This window comes from Carcharhinus amblyrhynchos, chromosome 30, assembly GCF_965287045.1.
Source record: "Carcharhinus amblyrhynchos chromosome 30, sCarAmb.v2.hapA, whole genome shotgun sequence".
Classification (NCBI taxonomy): domain Eukaryota; kingdom Metazoa; phylum Chordata; class Chondrichthyes; order Carcharhiniformes; family Carcharhinidae; genus Carcharhinus; species Carcharhinus amblyrhynchos.
In genome coordinates, this window is record NC_137353.1 from 32,760,161 (window position 1) to 32,776,138 (window position 15,978).

General features: G+C 39.9%; 1 protein-coding gene across 3 annotated transcripts in view; it reads right to left on the reverse strand.

Moving 5' to 3' along the window:
* Window positions 1-15,978, reverse strand: part of kif17 (kinesin family member 17) — a 73,633-nt gene that overhangs the window by 12,214 nt on the left and 45,441 nt on the right. The window contains exons 6-11 of one of the 3 annotated variants that reach the window (XM_080215278.1): window positions 15,233-15,339; window positions 12,476-12,620; window positions 8,119-8,189; window positions 6,747-6,922; window positions 2,340-2,568; window positions 98-356 (exon numbers count right to left, since the gene is read on the reverse strand). In XM_080215278.1, the coding sequence (XP_080071404.1) occupies window positions 98-356; window positions 2,340-2,568; window positions 6,747-6,922; window positions 8,119-8,189; window positions 12,476-12,620; window positions 15,233-15,339 (987 nt within the window). Of the gene's footprint in view, window positions 1-97; window positions 357-2,339; window positions 2,569-6,746; window positions 6,923-8,082; window positions 8,190-12,475; window positions 12,621-15,232; window positions 15,340-15,978 lie in introns of all 3 variants that reach the window. The other 2 variants (XM_080215281.1, XM_080215277.1) reach the window with 2 other exon arrangements.

Consider the following 15,978-nt stretch of genomic DNA (forward strand, 5'->3'; position numbering starts at 1 on the left):
GTGCTTCGCAACATTTTCTCTAGAGATATTGGCATGTTTTAGAGTGAGCAGTAGAAAGACTAAAGTTCTCTAGCTAAAGATGTCCACTATCACTTACCAGAGGGAAGAGTAATCTTCTGAAGAACTGTTTCTGGTAATTTCCAGCAACCACTTTCTTCATCCCAAACACTTTCCCGCTTTATTTTGTCAATATTACTGTAGTTACACTCACGTTGGATTAATGGCTGGATTCTTTCCAGGACTTGCTGCAGCAGAATGTTTTCCCGTTCCTGCTTCCTTATAGTGGACAGATAGTCGATACGCTCAAATTCAAATTCGGACTGGAGATCAGAGATTTCTATCTCTGCAACTTTGAGCTTAAGCAAGATAAATGATAAACAGATTAACAAACAAATCTGTTTGTGGTCCATAAGTATAAGATAGTCACTAATAAATCCAGCAAGGAATTCAAGGGAAAACCTTTGACTCAAACTGTGATGCAAATATGGAAGTTAATAACATGTGGTTGCATTTAAGAAGAAACTAGGTAAGTAAATTAGGAAGAAAGGAATTGAAAGATAGGTAGATAGGATGAGATAAAATAAGACGGGAGGAGGTTTGTGTGGCGCATTAACAATGGGCCAGAACATCTGAGCTTCCTAGCACTGGATTTGGGGGGTACCCCAAAGATGTGTTGAGTAACTTCTCAGGGAAGCGTTTGCATGGCAATTGCCTGGAAGTGCAAACTTCGGGTGGGAAATTGACTTGTGCTGGGAACCATCTGAAAATGCAATTTAAATCATAAACCTTGGCTGGTTTCGGCTAGGTTACCCAGAATTAAAACCTCTTCTAACTTCTGGGCAATTATTGTAAAGACCCAGAACCCCTCAAACATGCACCCTGATTAACACCTCCCCCTTTCGAGGTATTACTCATCCTCTGACTCCCCATGGGATTCCTCCCAATCTGACTAGTCTTACCCCTGCAGGCCCTGTCTGACTCCTTCTGACCCAACACCCCCTCCACCCTCAGCTTCCAAAACCCCACTATAGTCCGACTAACTCTGATCTCCCCACTCCTGACTTTTAGCCCCCCACCTGAAGTCTGTTACAATCAACGCCCCCCCCCCCCCCATTGAAGTTCCATTCCCTAAGGTACCTGAGGACCAATCCCCTGCACTTGCCTCTGCCCCCACCTTCGAAGTGCCACCAACCCCACTACCTCTGATCTCCTCTACGATCCCTGATATCCATGTAGATAAGTGGGCACAGAGTGGCAATCCGATGCTGATTGCCACTCCAAGAATGTTATGGCCCAATGTAAGTTCTATCTAAACAGGCTTGGGTTTCTGGTAATCTGAAAATTTGCTTTCTTTTTCTCCAGTTCCATCTCATCCATATTTTGCTCCTTGCACGGGAAGGTCAGAACATGTTTGTTGAAAGGAACATTGTGGAGTATAAACTAAGCTCAAATTAACCCTTTAATTCAGGAGAAACAGTAATCAAGAGAAATATGGATGGTGGAAATAGATTAAGAAATGACAAAGGGACAGATAGCTGAGTGACAGGTCCATTAGAATAAAAAGATGCTTTGTGATGGAATTTCTTCAATTCCTGACTTCAAAAGCCATCTTTCAGATGACATGTTAAACCCTTCTTGTTCAAGTGAATATAAAAAATCCTAAGGTAGTGTTTACAAGAGCATAAAATTATCTTGGTATCCTAGGCAGTATTTCTTCCTCAAGCTATGTCAGCAAAATCATCTGATTGTGGAATCTTGCTGTATGCAAAATGGCAATGTTTACATAAAACCTGTGACGATCTAGTGGTTCAATCCTTGGTTTTGGGATTGAGGATATTTCTATTAGAAATTGTGCCCATAGAAAATGAAGAAGGGTTTCACTGCTAATAAAGTAGCATTTGTTAGTTTGTCAATTACATCACAGAGTAACATTATTACTATAAATTATACAACTCCATGGGAGGAATTTTAATGACATCAACCCCCTTCTGACGTGGATAGGGGTCAGCATCTGCATCCAGCTGTTAAGAGGCAATTAAATTTAACTTAACATTCTGGTTTAAACAGCCACAGTGAAACTTGACAGGGTCAGCAAGGTGAGTGCACAGAGAGGAATGAGTGTTTTGTGAAATTCACAGGCTAGAAAAGCTTTTAATACTATAACAGCACAACTGTTTCCTTGCCTAGATGAAAACATTTTACTCAAATGGCTTGTTCTGAGAGTGAGTTTTCAACACTTGTTGATTTTCAACATTTTTATGAATCAGTGATGCTATCATTTAAGCAAGTGTGCATGAAAATTGAAAGCGTAAGAGGGAACTACAAAGAAAAAGCAGGACCTTTCTCTGCAGGTTTTCTATATTCTTGCTTTTTGCTCGAACTTCATCCTGAATAGATTCATACACATTGATCAAGATAGCAGGATCATCTCTGTCTGTGTGCTTCAGTGCTTCTGCAAGTTGATTCTTTCGTTCATCGGCATACTTCTTCCGGCGTTTCCGCTTCTCCTTCAGCTCTGTATTTTTGGCCTGTTCTCCACCTACAACCTCATTCTCCAACATCTTCAACCTACAGTAAACAATAGAAAGTATTACTAATTTTTCTGCACATTTGAATTGAATTAATTTTTGGGTGACCAACTAATTAAGCAGAGCAATCAGTTGTTTGTACCCATAAAGAGGAGGTTGATGCGATTTTGAAATAGCAGCCTCATTTACATCAGGCCAGTGAGCTATGGGAACCATTAAAAAGCCCGTTAAATGCCAGGTTGGGGTTGGGATTGAAAACTATAAAGATAAATATAAAGTAAGAATGCTACATTGTTAGAAGTATCAATCTTAGGATGTGATGTTTAACCATTTATTTGTCCAGGTGAACGCAAAAGATCTCATGGCACTATTTGAAGAAATGCAGGGTGTTCACAGTGCCGCTGGTCAATATGCATGACTCAAAGAAACACTGATAAAAGCAGATTAACTAATTTATCTCCATTACGATTTATGGATAAGTGCAATTTAGTTGCTACTTTTGAAGTAAAGCCATTGTCACAGTTGTTAATTGATTGTAAAATGTGAACATGTGAAAGGCAGTACATGTATGTCCTGAAATTCCATTCGGTTATCACTGGTCTCCTGCTATAATTTTGGCACGAAACTTGCTGAAATCCCAGAAAACACTGCTAATGCAAATTTCACTATTATACTTTTCAGAAATTACAGCAGTTCATAGACTGGCTTTTGAAATATACAAAAAAATCTCTCCCGGAACCGAACTCGAACTATGATGTCTGCACGTTCTTAACTGACTTTCTCATAAACAAAGCTAGAGTGCTAATTTTCAACTTGTATAGTAATTTACTTATCAGTGAGAGATAAAGACACACACACACACTCAACACTGTAATTTTCTGAGATGTGTTGACAGCAGATGAGGTACCTTGCAACAGAATCATCTCACATATGTAATTTTCTTTTTGCATTCACTGATGGGGTGTCAATGTCACTGGCTAGGCTAACATATATTGCCAGTCATAATTGTCCTTTAGACACTGGCAGTGAGTCACTTTTTTGAACCACTAGTCCATGTGGTGCCTGTACACTCACAAGGATGTTAGGAAGGGAGTTCCATGATTTTTGATAGTTAAGGAAGGGCAATAACCAGTCTGTGACAGGAAGGGACAGAGCATGCAAACAAAGGAATGCACTAACAAATCGGGTCCAGGTAAGAAAGACTAACATAAAGATACTTTACCTGAATCCACGTAGCGTTCGAAACAAAGTGAATGAATGAGTTGACGGCACAAATCAGTACAAATGGGTATGATTTAGTGGCCATTACAGAAACATGGTTACAGAATGACCTGGACTGGGAACTAAATATCCAGGGGTATCAAACAATTCAGAAGGATAGACAGGAAGAAAAAGGAGGTGGGGTAGCTCTGTTAATTAAGGATAACATCAGGGCAATAGTGAGAGACGATACAGGCTCTAAGGAGCAAAATGTGGAATCAGTGTGGGTGGAGATAAGGAATAATAAGAGGAAAAAGTCATTGGTGGGCGTAGTCCATAGGCCCCCAAATAATAACTTCGAGGTGGGGCGGGCTATAAGCAAACAAATAACAGATACGTGTAAAAACGGAACAGCAATAATCATGGGGGATTTTAACCTCCATATTGATTGGTCAACTCAAGTCGGACGTGGTGGACCTGAGGAAGAGTTCTCAGAATGCTGTCGAGATAGTTTCCTTGAACAGTATGTTACAGAACCTACGAGGGAGTGAGATATCTTGAATCTGGTCCTGTGTAATGAGATAGGTAAAACTAATGATCTCCTTGTGAGGGATCCTCTTGGAATGAGTGATCACAATATGGTTGAATTTCTAATACAGATGGAGGGTGAGAAAGTAGGGTCCCAAACCACTGTCCTCTGCTTGAACAAGGGGGAGTACAATAAGATGAGGGCAGAGTTGGCTAATGTAGACTGGGAACACAGACTAGTTGGTGGGACAGCTGAGGAACAATGGAGGATTTTTAAGGAAATTTTTCTCAGTACTCAGCAAAAATATATTCCAGTGAAAAAGAGGGAATGTAAGAAAAGGGATAACCAGCCATGTATAACTAAGGAAATAAAGGAGAGTATCAAATTAAAAACCAATACATACAGAGTGGCCAAAATTAGTGGGGAACTAGAAGATTGGGAAAGCTTTAAAATATGACAAAGAACTACTAAGAAAGCAATAAAGAAAGATAGATTATGAAAGTAAACTAGCACAAAATATAAAAACTGATAGTAAAAGTTTTTACAAATATATAAAACGGAAAAGAGTGGCTAAAATAAATGTTGGACCTTTAGAAGATGAGAAGGGGGATTTAATAATGGGAAATGAGGAAATGGCCAAGGCCTTAAACAAGTTTTTTGTGTCGGTCTTCACAGTGGAGGACACAAATAGCATAATGATAATTGACGGTCATGGGACTGTCGGGGGTGAGGACCTTAAAACGATCACTATTACTGAAGAGTGCTGGGTAGGCTAATGGGACTAAAGGTAGACAAGTCCCAGATCTGGATGGAATGCATCCCAGGGTGCTAAAAGAAATGGCAGAAGTAATAGCAGATGCATTAGTTGTAATTTATCAAAATTCGTTGGACTCTGGGGAGGTGCCAGCTGATTGGAAAACAGCTAATGTAATGCCTCTGTTTAAAAAAGGATTTAGACAAAAGGCAGGTAACTACAGGCCAGTTAGCTTGACATCTGTAGTAGGGAAAATGCTGGGATCTATCATTAAGGAAGAAATAGCAGGACACCTGGAAAAGAATGGGTCAATCAAGCAGACACAGCATGGATTCATGAAGGGAAAGTCACGTTTAACGAATTTACTGGAATTTTATGAAGATATAATGAGTGTGGTTGACAGAGGGGAACCGGTGGATGTGGTATATTTAGATTTCCAGAAGGCATTCGATAAGGTGCCTCAAAAAAGGTTGCTGCATAAGATAAGGGTACATGGAGTTGGGGGAAAAGTGTTAGTGTGGATTGAGGATTGGCTATCTAACAGAAAGCAGAGAGTCGGAATAAATGGGTGCTTTTCCGGTTGGCAATCAGTGACTAGTGGAGTGCCACAGGGATCGGTTCTGGGGCCTCAACTTTTTACCATATACATAGACGATCTAGAGGAGGGGACCGAGTGTAGGGTAACAAAGTTTGCGGATGACACAAACATGAGTGGGAAAGCAAATTGCATGGAGGACACAGAAAATCTGCAGAGAGATTTGGATAGGCTAAGTGAGTGGGCAAGAATCTGACAGATGGAGTGTAACATTGATAAGTGTGAGGTTAGCCACTTTGGAAGGAATAATAGTAAAATGGATAATTATTTACAATGTGCTACTGTGCAGAGGGACCTGGGGGACCTTGTGCATGAATCACAAAAACTCAGTTTGCAGATGCATGGGGTGATCAAGAAGGCAAATGGAATATTGGCCTTTATCGTGAGAGGGATGGAGTATAAAAGCAGGGAGGTCTTGCTGCAATTGTACAAGGTACTGGTGAGGCCGTACCTAGAGCACTGTGTACAATTTTGGTCCCTTTATTTAAGAAAGGATATATTAGCTTTGGAGGGGATTCATTTCGGAGATGACGGGGTTAACTTATGAGGAGAGATTGAGTAGACTGGGCCTGTACTCATTGGAGTTTAGAAGGTTGAGGGGAGATCTTATAGAGACATATAAGATAACGAAGGGGCTAGACAGGGTAGAATCAGCGAGGTTATTTCCACTTAGAATGGAAAGAAGAACTAGGGGGCACAGCCTCAAAATACGGAGGAGTCAATTTAGAACAGAGTTGAGGAGGAACTTCTTCTCCCAGAAGGTAGTGAATCTTTGGAATTCTCTGCCCATTGAAGCAGTGGAGGCTACCTTGTTAAATGTGTTTAAGTCACAGATAGATAGATTTTTGACCAATAAGGGAATTAAGGGTTATGGGGAACAGGCGGGTAAGTGGAACTGAACAGATTAGATCAGCCATGATTTTATTGAATGGCGGAGCAGGCTTGAGGGGCTACACGGCCTACTCCTGCTACTATTTCTTATGCTGTTATGTTCTAATATAGCTCCAAGTCAGAATGATGTGTGACTTGGGAAGGGAACTTACAGGGGCTGGTGTTCCCATAGTATTATATAAATAATCGGCATTAATCCAAAGTCATGTACATTATTTACAGTAACAAAGACACACTTATGGGGCAGACCTTGCAAGTACTTCCTCCTGATCTAGGGTGGCGGGTGATGAACCAGCTGGAGAACATTCAGCTGTGATTTCTTCCTTCAGCAGTTGCAGATCTAATGGTGAGCTTTGCGCTTGACTAATCGGTGTAATTTTTTTGCTGCTGTCCTGCATGGCTATTTCAGGCTCTGCTTCAATTAACTTGAAAAATTTGACAAGAAAATCAAATTATGAAAGAGACATGTAGCATTTGTCAGGTAATTCAGCAACTTCCACATTGAATAATAACATGAATTGAAAAAATACATTCATATATATTAAAATGCATATTGCTAGCTTATTTTGTTTGTAGGTAATAGGCAAGTTATTAATATTAAAGCATTAAGGATAGATAGGGGCATGTGTATGACAACTTAATTGCTTTTTTTATTAATTACTGATAGGCATATTGCCTCCAGGAACCAAAGGTGTGTTATGTGGTGAAAGGGTGAAAAAGAAAATGCTAGCAATCTGCTCCTGACACTCAGATTATCTGAAGTTGTGGAATTCACTTATTCAATAAGCAATAGAAAGCCTCTGCTCTACTCGGATTGTATCTTGGACAAAAACAGAGGAGGAGAGGCAGGAAAAGATCTTCCGGCTTGCTTCCCAACTGCACAGGTTATTTTTGGGCTAAACAGGGCGACAGTCCCAAACTGGCCTGAAGAAAGCATTAATTTATGTTACCCCCTGCACTACATTTCAACCTGATTCATTGTCCTCTACTGTTGGCCCTCCAGAAAGTCACATATATCCTTATTTACAAGGGTCCTACGTGCATTATGCAGGTTTTTCAACAGCAGAAGGATCAGCACTGCTTCAAAACCAATTTATAAAACAAATATGGTGTAGTCCTTGAAGATGTGAAAAATTGATTTTGTTCAGATAAGTAACATTTACTCTTTAGATGATTACAACAATTGCCATTTCTTCTTTGGTTTCCATTTTCTCAATTAGTATTGAAGATGATGGCTGAACAGTCTTTCATTCCTCATTCAGTTGAAATTGCCACCCATTTGGTACCAGACAAACAGCATTGTTTCCTTTTTTTAAAATGTTTTTTTTTTCCATTTGCTCCTTCATCATTTAGATGTTCAATTAATTATTTTCAATTAATTTTCAGAGGTACTAGAACACAAGAAATGGTGTAGTCACTGCTCTGATGATATTCTACGTCTTGCTCCGGACTTGACAAAAAATTAGGAACTCTTTACTGTTGCTCTGAAACTGGTACTAATGTTTACCCTGAATTTTATCTTAAAACATAAAACTAGAGAAGAAACTCAATGAAATATGTGTACGTATTTAATGGGAGTATTTACCGTAGCAATATCTAGCTTCTGTTCAATTTCACTCACATCCGCTAGTCCAACACTGAATAGTTGAGTTACCTCCTGGGCATAGGCTCTTTCTTCAAATTCAGGTGCATCTGTGGAGACAGAGATACATTTGTGTTTATGTATCAGTACCACATTCTTGTGTTGTTACTTTACAAGAGAATGAATGACATTTATATTCCTGATCAAAATAATAGAGAAGTCTTTTGCTACAGCTCATGATACCTGAGGATTTTAACCAAACTAACTGCCTCAACCTTTAAGACCTTTAAAAGCATACAGCCCCAACATATGCATGGATTTGATAACAACCTAGGTTACTAAGTGAAATCGGAGCTTCATCTCTATGTAACTAAAACTTTTTCAATCTAGAAGTTTAATTGGATTGCTTGCTTTTAACATTTCAGTCGGGTCTAATGTTTTCAGTTAAGTGGTGTGTTTAAATAAAAAAATTAATTTGCTCTTTAACATTTCCAGCAATTAGTGTAACATAGGAAGTGCATTCTTTGCAGGTGCTAGTTCTTGCTAGGCTGCTGGAACATTGGGCTGGATTTTATCCTGGGGTTAGAGTCCTTGCTCCCCAGCAGAAAAATCAGAGCGACCTTGCCCAACAACTCTCATGGTCATTTAAGAGCTGTTAATTGATTTGATTTGCACTCAGGTGAGCCCTTAGGATCCCATGGCACTGTTTGTATAGTAATGGTCATTATTCACTTGCTGTTGTGGGAACCTTACTGTGTGCCAATTGTCACATAACAATTGTAACTACATTTCAAAAATAATCATTTGGCTCTAAAGCATTGTACAATGTCCAGGGGATGTGACAAGATGCAAATCAAAAACTGGGAGGGGACAGGGTGGAATTTGTTACACAGTCTTATATCAATTCAACAGGGCAGGGAGTGCTGCAAATTGATCCACGTGGGGCTACACAGAATTTTTCAATTATATCAATTAAGAAAGCTATGTGGGACATGCATGTGGCACCTGTGGTGCTGCATGCTCTGAAGATTCGAAGTAGTCTATATAGCACTCGTACAACCTGAACAAACTTCTTCCCCATTTAGAGTTTTATAACAGTGTTTTATAATAGTATGAGGTAGAAGCTCTGTGACGTATTTTAGCCAAGTTTGGCTGGTCAGTTAAGTTAATTAAATTGTTCTCCAACTGTACATTGGAAGAACAGACAGATTAACTGCTAACAAGTCCCTAACCTTTTCTCCATTCAGAATAGTGTAAAGCAAGTTTGTGTTTTAGCATCCAGTTTCTTTGGACCATCCTTTGCAGTCTTGTTTGACAAGCATCTGGTACCTAGCTGTTGATACTTACATCTGAGAACCATAGCTCTGCAAGATTTCAAAAAACAAGGTCGGAAAAGAACTTGTCTGTGCATTATATTTTGCTGGTGAATGCTATTGTGCTGTCCAGAGACAAGTATTATTACTAACCATATATTCCTTTACACTCTCGAAACAATAGTTTCAAAGCTTGATCAAAATTAATTGGAGAGACGGTCATGAAGTATTAATGACACTGTAGAAGGAATCCAGAGGTCCAGGCTAATGATCGGAAACATGGATTCAAATCACATCATGGAAGCTGGTGGAACTTAAATTCAATTAATAAAATCTGGAATTATAAATTGGTCTCAGTAATAGTGATTACAAAACTATTGTTGATTATCATAAAACCTAGCTGGTTCACTAATCATAGAAATCATAGAAACCCTACAGTGCAGAAAGAGGCCATTTGACCCATCGAGTCTGCACCAACCACAATTCCACCCAAGCCCCATCCCATATGCCTACATATTTACCCGCTAATCCCTCTAACCTACACATCTCAGGGCATTAAGAGGCAATTTTTAGCATAGCCAATTGACCTAACCCGCACATCTTTCCGTAGATGTCCTTTAGGGAAGGAAATCTGGCCGCTGATGTGACTCCAGACCAAAGCAATGTGGTTGACTCTTAACTGCTCCCTGAAACAGCCCAGCAAGCCACTTAGTTCAAAGGCAAATAGGGGATAGGCAAAAAATGCTGGGCTTGCCACGAAATAATAAATGTTTTAAAAAGATTGTATATATATATATATATATATATATCAGTTAGTTTCATATAAATAGAACTAAACCTTTTACTCAGCTCATGCATTTCATTGCCCTGACGAGGTCTACAACTATCTTGTGGCTCACTTGAATATTGTCTCCCCCCTCTGAGGTTTTCCATCTCCCTCTGAAGGCTTTTGTTTCCTGTGCTTTGTTGGCACATTTAGGATTATCAGTCCAAGCTTTAGACTTGCTTCAGCTAAGATGAATTCCATCTATATCTATATCTTCCTTCTTGCTATTGCATTGGGCTCTCAGACTAATTTGGACTCTTGGTATTAGTATTGTCCCATCATATAGCTTCAACCTTACTTTTGAAGATTCATTTTCAGATTGCCATGTTCAGCTACTTTGCAGAGGGCTGTAAGGTGCATGATGCATATTGCATCAATGTCTATCTGACATTTCTTATTTATTTGCTCTCCTTCTGGGGTCAGCATTGTAACAGTTCCAAAGCATTTGACCCCTATAGACTTGACTGAACCACTCTATTGTACTGAGTATAGTTCTTCATCAGACTCATCTGCTGATATATGTCCAATGGCCATCTGTATCAGCTGTCCACTATGCTGTCCTCCACAGTATTTGCATCCTGCCTTTTGTCCACAATTGCTATCTGCTCTGAGATTGTTTATTAAACCTAACTCATTACACATTACCAGATCCAAAATAGCCAGACCCATGCACGGAGCCACAACAAATTGTTATAGGAAACTGTCCCAAATACATTCTATGTATTCTTCCCCATGGTTAGCTTTGCCAATTTGTTCATTTGTAACATTCAATCAGGGTTCAAAATGTACACTTAAGACTTTTCAGTGGTCCTTCTTCTTTGCTCATCTGTTAGATTTAGAGTGGTATACATTTTGTGGTTGTCCTTCATCCACAGTGTTAAAAGTGTGGCTACTATTATTGTTTCAGGATTGTTCATTGCAATCAGGAATGCAATCTTATAGTTTTGCCATTGTAAGTGGAAACCTGCCAATGTTGCCACGTATCACTGTCCAATGTTACTGAAAATGGGACTGGAAATTTAACTGCAGCCCTTTTACTCAGTTGGTAATTTTCTTGCAGCCCTTGTTTACAGTCCTTTTGTCCTTTCACGTCTGCGTTTCTTTTCCTCTTTTCTCTGCAGCCAACAATTTAACTTGTAGCCTGTGTGTGCTTTTTTTTTCAGTAGCTTTTTTATAGATTGGTACTTTTCTGTGTGTCTTTCTAAGCTGCTTCTCATTTGCAGCCTTTGTCTGTGTTGCTTTGTTTTATTCAGTAGCTGTTCTTTTGGCAGATTTGAACGTTTCTATGTTCCTGGGTTCTCAGTGTATTCTCTACACCTTTTTCCTGGTTCAAACATTTAAGTTTCCTGCACTTCTGTACACCACATTTCATGAGCAAGGACGGTTATTTTCATTAGTGTCTACTCAGGGGTGCCTTTACTGAATTGCCGAAAATACGTCTGCCTTCAGATGCAACCTCATGGCCCAGTCACATGACTAAGAAAGCCAGATGTGTCAATCAAGCTGGTTACATTTCAACATCCAAACAGTCACCACCCTACCAAAAGAAAAGCTAATGTCCCACCTCTGAAAGTGGAAGCATGTCAGAACTGAAGACTAAAACTTTCTGATCATCTCTACACAGCTGTGAAATGTGGTTATTTATCGCAAATACATGAAAACACGAACTAGATGCATTGTCCTGAGAATCCAATGACTAGGTAAGACAGCAAAAAATTGAATTCATGACCTTGAAGAATCAACAATAAAGAATTAGTTGTATGGTTAAATTTCCAATGATATATTGCATCGTATTGTCTCTTATGGTCAAATAAAATAAGGCAACCACTCACAGGGTGGCCAGCAAAATTATGTTAATCTATCCTGAGAGGTAGCCTAGGGTTTTGATGCATCTCCATCATGACATAGGGAGAATTATTTAAAAATAATATACAAAGCGATGTACCAATCTGAGGAAGAAGCCTCAAAATATTTAAAAACAACTATCTCTCTGATATAGGAGAAAAATAAGATAGAAATAAAAACACAAAATGAATCACCCCAAACAACTCTGTAATCAAGCCATTGTGAATAAGTGTGTTGTTGTGCATGTCTATTACATGTAGGACACACAACAATCTCAAAGTCCACATGCGTGCATTTCCAAATCTAACATGACTAACTCCTGCAGTCATGTTCAGCTATAACAAAACAACCACCATGCTTGCCAATAAAGCCAACATAAAATTGATTTTAAACCCAAATCAAGGAAGCTTACCTGTGGCCTTGTCAAGAGCCTCAATGCATGCCAACTTCATTTCATAAGAATTTCTTAGTTTTTCAATATCTTCTTGCAGTTTAACATTTGACTTTTGCTCTGCTTCATAATCTGCTTTGATCTTTGATAATTTCTGCTCGTATTCCTTTGGAAAAATACAAAATTTAACATCTGATGAATAAATTAATGGGATTGAAGGCGGATAAATCTCCAGGGCCTGATAAACCACATCCCAGAGTATTTAAGGAAGTGGCCCTGGAAAAAGTAGTTCCATTGGTGATCATTTTCTAAAATTCATTGGACTCTGGGCTGGTTTCTATAGATTGAAGGGGAGCTAATGTAAGTCCGTTATTCAAAAAGGGAGGTAGAGCGAAAACTGGGAACTAGAGACCAGTGAGCCTAGTGTCAGTACAGGGGAAGTTGCAAGAGTCCATTATCAAGGATTTCATAGTTCAGTATTTGGACAGCAGTGGTAGAATCAAAGTCAACATGGATTTACAAAGGGGAAATCACGCTTGATGAATATGTTGGAATTTTTTGAGAACGCAACTTGTAGGGTTGATTAAAGAGAACTGGTGGATGTGGTTTACTTAGACTTTCAGAAGGCTTTCGACACAGCAGACTACTATGTAAAGTTAAAGTGCATGGGATTGCAGCTGGTCTTGAGACAGATAGAAATCTGGTTAGCAGATTAGCAAAAAGTTGGAATAAATGGATCCTTTTCCAATTGGCAGGCAGTGACCAGTAAGGTAATGCAGGAATCTGTGGTGTGGGGGGGATCGGGAGATTGGGACTGCCGTAGTGGAGGGAGAAAGATTGAGGTGTGGCGGAGAATGAGGAGGTGGTTGAAGCTGGCCTGGACACGTCCAAGAGGCCAGTAATTGGTCCATGGGGGGATTGGTAGGGCAGTGTTGCAGGACTGGCCCAAGTCGGGGGTAGGATTATATTTACTGGAGTTTAGAAGAGTAAGAGGGGATATCATAGAAACATATAAAATTCTAACAGGAGTAGATAGGATAGATTCAGAAAGAATGTTTCCGATAGTGAGGATTCCAAAACTAGGGGTCATTGTTTGAGGATAAGGGGTAACTGTTACCAGGGGGCATAACTATAAGGTTCACGGTGGGAGATATAGGAGGGATGTCCGAGGTAGGTTTTTTACTCAGAGAGTGGTTGGGGCGATAGTGGAGTCGGACACGTTAGGAACTTTCAAGCAGTTACTGGATAGGCACATGGAGCACACCAGAATTAAAGGGAGTGGGATAGCTTGATCTTGGGTTCGGACATAGCTCGGCACAACATCGCGGGCCGAAGGGCCTGTACTGTTCTACGTTCTAAGTCTTTTAGGACTGAGGTGAGGAGAAATTTCCCAAACCAGAGTGCTGAATCTGCTGAATTCACTACAAAAGAAAGTATTTAAGGCCAAAACGTTGTGTGAGTTCATGAATAAATTAGATGTAGCTCTAGGGACTAAAGGGATCAAGAGATATGGGAGAAAGGGAGGATCAGGACATTGAATTCAATAATCAGCCAGAATCAAAATGAGTGGCAGGGCAGACTCAAAGGGCCAAATGGCTTACCCTGCTTTTATTTTCTATGCTTCTAAGTCTCCCAAAATGTCCCCCTTTAACATCAACATAAGCAGGAAATACCAAAATGACAATTGCATGGTCTCTGATTAAGCCCTTAGGAGACATAAGACACTCTACCTGACTCCCATTCTACTCAAAATGCCTGTCAGTTATGGGGAGTTTAATGTTGGTTTTGTTCCATCTCCTGTTCATAGAATCACAGAATCCTTACAGTGCAGAAGGAGGCCAGTCAGTCCATCAAACCTGTCCCAACGTCAATCCCCCCCCCCAGACCCTATCCTCATAACCCCATGTATTTATCCCACTAACCCTGTGACACCAAGGGGCAATTTAACATGACCAATCAAACTAATCTGCACAAGTTTGGACTGTGAGAGAAAACTGGAGCACCCAGAGGAAACCTATGCAGACACAGGGAGAACATGCAAACTCCAGACAGTGACCCATGGACAGAATTGAACCCAGGTCCCTGGTGCTGTGAGGCAGCAGTGCCACTGTTAGTGAGGGGAAGCCTGACACTGTCCATCTTATACTCAATGGTAGACTGTCGCCTGTCAGGCGATCGCTATTAATTCAAATAAAGCTTCATTCGGAATCTCGCTGCTTTTCCAGCTGCAAAGATGTTGGAATGTTATTTGCAAATTAAAAAGAGACATTGGTGTATTAGATGGGAAGAGCTCTCTGGTTTCCTAGGATTAAAATTATTCTGTACAGTCTTTTATTACACTGGTTAGCAACTCCACCAAAGTAGTGTACACAGGAATTAGCCACAAGGCTGAATGTAGTAAATTTCAATTCACTGCACTCTGCAAATGAGATTGATACAACAACATTGCTGTGCTTTAATATAACTATACATTTTAATCTAGATGAAAAAAAATGCACTTTTAGTTTCCTTTAACCTGGTCCAAAATTATTCTTCTGTGATATTTTACTTTCGTACTTCAAGTCACTCCCATCACAATCAGTGTGTAGTCCTATAACCCAGTTGTTAGGATGTTGTTGGACGTTGTTACTTGCCTGGGGTGACTACAATGTCTTTTGCTGAGACAATACATTAATAAGCAGCAGTATCACAGTCAGAAAAACTAATCAGTCCATATTTCTAAACAGAGTATTTAAAGATTGAGAGTGTATTTTAACTTTTGCTTTGACGTATACAAACCTGTCTCATATTTTCCTTTTCAATTTCTATCTCAGAATGAACAGTGGTGTTCTGAGGGGATTGAATGGTTGTTTGACTTCTACTCATTTGCACTTTATTTAGATAATCTGCAAAATAGAAAGCAAAGTTAGTTTAACTGATAAACTATAGAACTTCTACAGTAAAATAATGGACTGATAAACTGGCAGTCAATTTTCTTACTCTGCTGATTTATTCCTGTCTTGAATTCTGGCAAGTTGGGGGTGGCTCGGTGGCACAGTGGTTGCACTGCTGCCTCCACACCAGAGACCCAGATTCAATTCCGGCCAAGGGTCACTGTCTGTGTGGAGTTTGCACGTTCTCCTGTGTCTGCATGGGTTTCTTCCGGTTTCTCCCACAGTCCAAAGATGTGCAGGTTCAGTTGATTGGCCATAATAAACTGGGGGGGGGGAATAGCAGGGTAAATTAGGTGGGGTTACGGGAATAGGGGCTGGGTGGGATTGTAGTGGGTGCAGATTTAATGGGCTGAATGGCCTCCTTCTGCTCTGTAGGGATTCTATTAAAGTATTTGGTCATGGTGGCCATGAAGTTGAGAGTCATTTTGTCCTCAACCTAATTGGATGAGGTGTCTAAGATTGAACGTGATTGAAGAACACGTGATTAGGTATATATGTGTATTTTCTAGTAGTTTGTTAGCGGTGATCATCAGAGGGAACAATATCCTACTGTGACTTCCTTCATTTTGGGCAATTAAGATATCCCAATGC